Raw genomic sequence first — 1,672 nt, 5'->3', positions numbered from 1 at the left:
AGGAACGCAGACACGGACAGACAGACAGACTCACGACCGAGACAACGCCTGACTCCTCAGCAACTTGGACTGAGCTTCGCTCAGCGATAATTACAACCAGTATATCTTCATGTTGGTTCGAATCTTCATCGCGAATAATATGTACAATCCGCCCCACAGATCCATTAACAAGGGTCTTCTTAGTCCACAAATTGCTACGCAGCATGAAGAAAAAGCTAAAAGGATAGCATAACACTTCTGACTTTTTACAAATAAAACCGTGCAACTGTCCTTTGAATAACGAAGATTTTCATGACTATTACAGAAAAAGAGTCCTTTGCGGTTTGTAAAAAATGTTAAATTGTCGCAACTTACAAAACTTGTTAATTGTTTCAGGACCAACTCATGTCCCAAAAATGGCAGACCCAAGTACGTTTTAAGAGCTTTAGAAAATTATTTCTGCATTGTTTGAAATTTTCAAAAATTAATCTTGTTTCTTCTTATTTAAGGTACACTTTCAGCAGTGCTAAGGCCGACGTATGAAGAGTTTAAAAACTTCTCTCAGTTTGTAGAAACAAACGCCTCGCTTATATTTAGCTCTGGTGTTGTAAAGGTGAGATTTTCATATTGAAAATAAACCAATATTTATCAACACCTCATCAAGCACATGCCCACTTGCGTCTTGTCTGCGTCACATGTACACAGTCCTTGATTTTGGTACCAAAAAAATGCAAAAGCTTATTTTAAGGGGCTAATACGTCTACGGATTTAACAAATAATGTCTAAAACCATAAAGCTGTAAATAAAAAACCACTTTCTACCTCCAAGTTTTATTGGCCTATTGTTGACAAAAAATTAATGTTTATTTACAGAATTGAATTTTAATTGCAGTTGTTTGTTTTCAGGTCATACCACCAGAAGAATGGACACCAACAATGAAAGAGATTAGGGAGAATTTGTACATTAATAGTCCAAGATATATCAAACTAAAACCAATCTCGGCTGGTAGTCACTATGCTACAGAATATTTACAAGATGACGAAAATCTGACATTTTCGGCATTTAAAGACCATCTGGAGAGAGAGTAATAACATAGTTTTACTTTAAACTTTAAAATTTTGCAACCATGTGACAGTGCACCTTATAGTAAACATGCAACTTTGTAATTTCTTATCTCGTGTTTTTAAATACAGCTACCCACCGATTGCTTCAGAGTCAACTACTAATACAGATACGTTTTGGAGGGCTCTGCCGTATATTGACTCGTCACCATACAGTGTCGACAATAAGATGTCATTTTTTACACATGACAACGAGGTGACAAAATATTTCCAAAAATAGACAAAACGCCGTTAGATCATTTTTTTAAAATATGTTTCCTATTTCAGATTTGGAATCTAAACTGCTTAGATGATAAGTTTAGCTAATTGTAGCACCTTCTGCAAGATACAGTACTGGTTCCAAACCATTGGCTTCTTCAACACTTCCTTTTAATGTGGCAGGACAGTTATGGACGGCAGGGACTTTTTGGCTGGCCGATTAGCGAAGCCCATTACTACACTGACCGGAAAAGTTTCATTCTATTTGTGTGTCTGTATGTCCGCACGATAACTCGAGAAAGAATTGAGAACGAATTAAGCTAGCGACCTGGGATTTTCAGGGTCGTTTTGTATCATAAAAAGACAGATCGAGT

General features: G+C 36.7%; 1 protein-coding gene across 1 annotated transcript; it reads left to right on the top strand.

Moving 5' to 3' along the window:
• The first annotated feature begins 191 nt into the window (after positions 1-191).
• On the top strand, positions 192-1,666 carry LOC127751103 (uncharacterized). Its single transcript, XM_052274167.1, has 4 exons — positions 192-408; positions 489-592; positions 885-1,296; positions 1,368-1,666. The coding sequence occupies exons 1-3, from the start codon at positions 333-335 to the stop codon at positions 1,065-1,067; spliced, it is 363 nt and encodes a 120-aa protein (XP_052130127.1). The 5' UTR covers positions 192-332; the 3' UTR covers positions 1,068-1,296; positions 1,368-1,666.
• The last annotated feature ends 6 nt before the right edge of the window (positions 1,667-1,672 follow it).

The sequence above is a fragment of the Frankliniella occidentalis genome, unplaced genomic scaffold, assembly GCF_000697945.3.
Source record: "Frankliniella occidentalis isolate FOCC.00 unplaced genomic scaffold, Focc_3.1 Scaffold344, whole genome shotgun sequence".
NCBI classification, from domain to species: Eukaryota; Metazoa; Arthropoda; class Insecta; order Thysanoptera; family Thripidae; genus Frankliniella; species Frankliniella occidentalis.
This window is presented reverse-complemented; position numbering and strand designations above follow the sequence as displayed.

What these genes read in the sequence shown, in the direction of transcription:
- LOC127751103 (XM_052274167.1), top strand. Translation starts at nt 333, where the DNA reads ATGTTAAATTGTCGCAACTTACAAAACTTGTTAATTGTTTCAGGACCA. An exon ending in CCCAAAAATGGCAGACCCAA is followed by an intron (nt 409 to 488) that starts GTACGTTTTAAG and finishes TTCTTATTTAAG; the next exon opens with GTACACTTTCAGCAGTGCTA. An exon ending in TTAGCTCTGGTGTTGTAAAG is followed by an intron (nt 593 to 884) that starts GTGAGATTTTCA and finishes GTTTGTTTTCAG; the next exon opens with GTCATACCACCAGAAGAATG.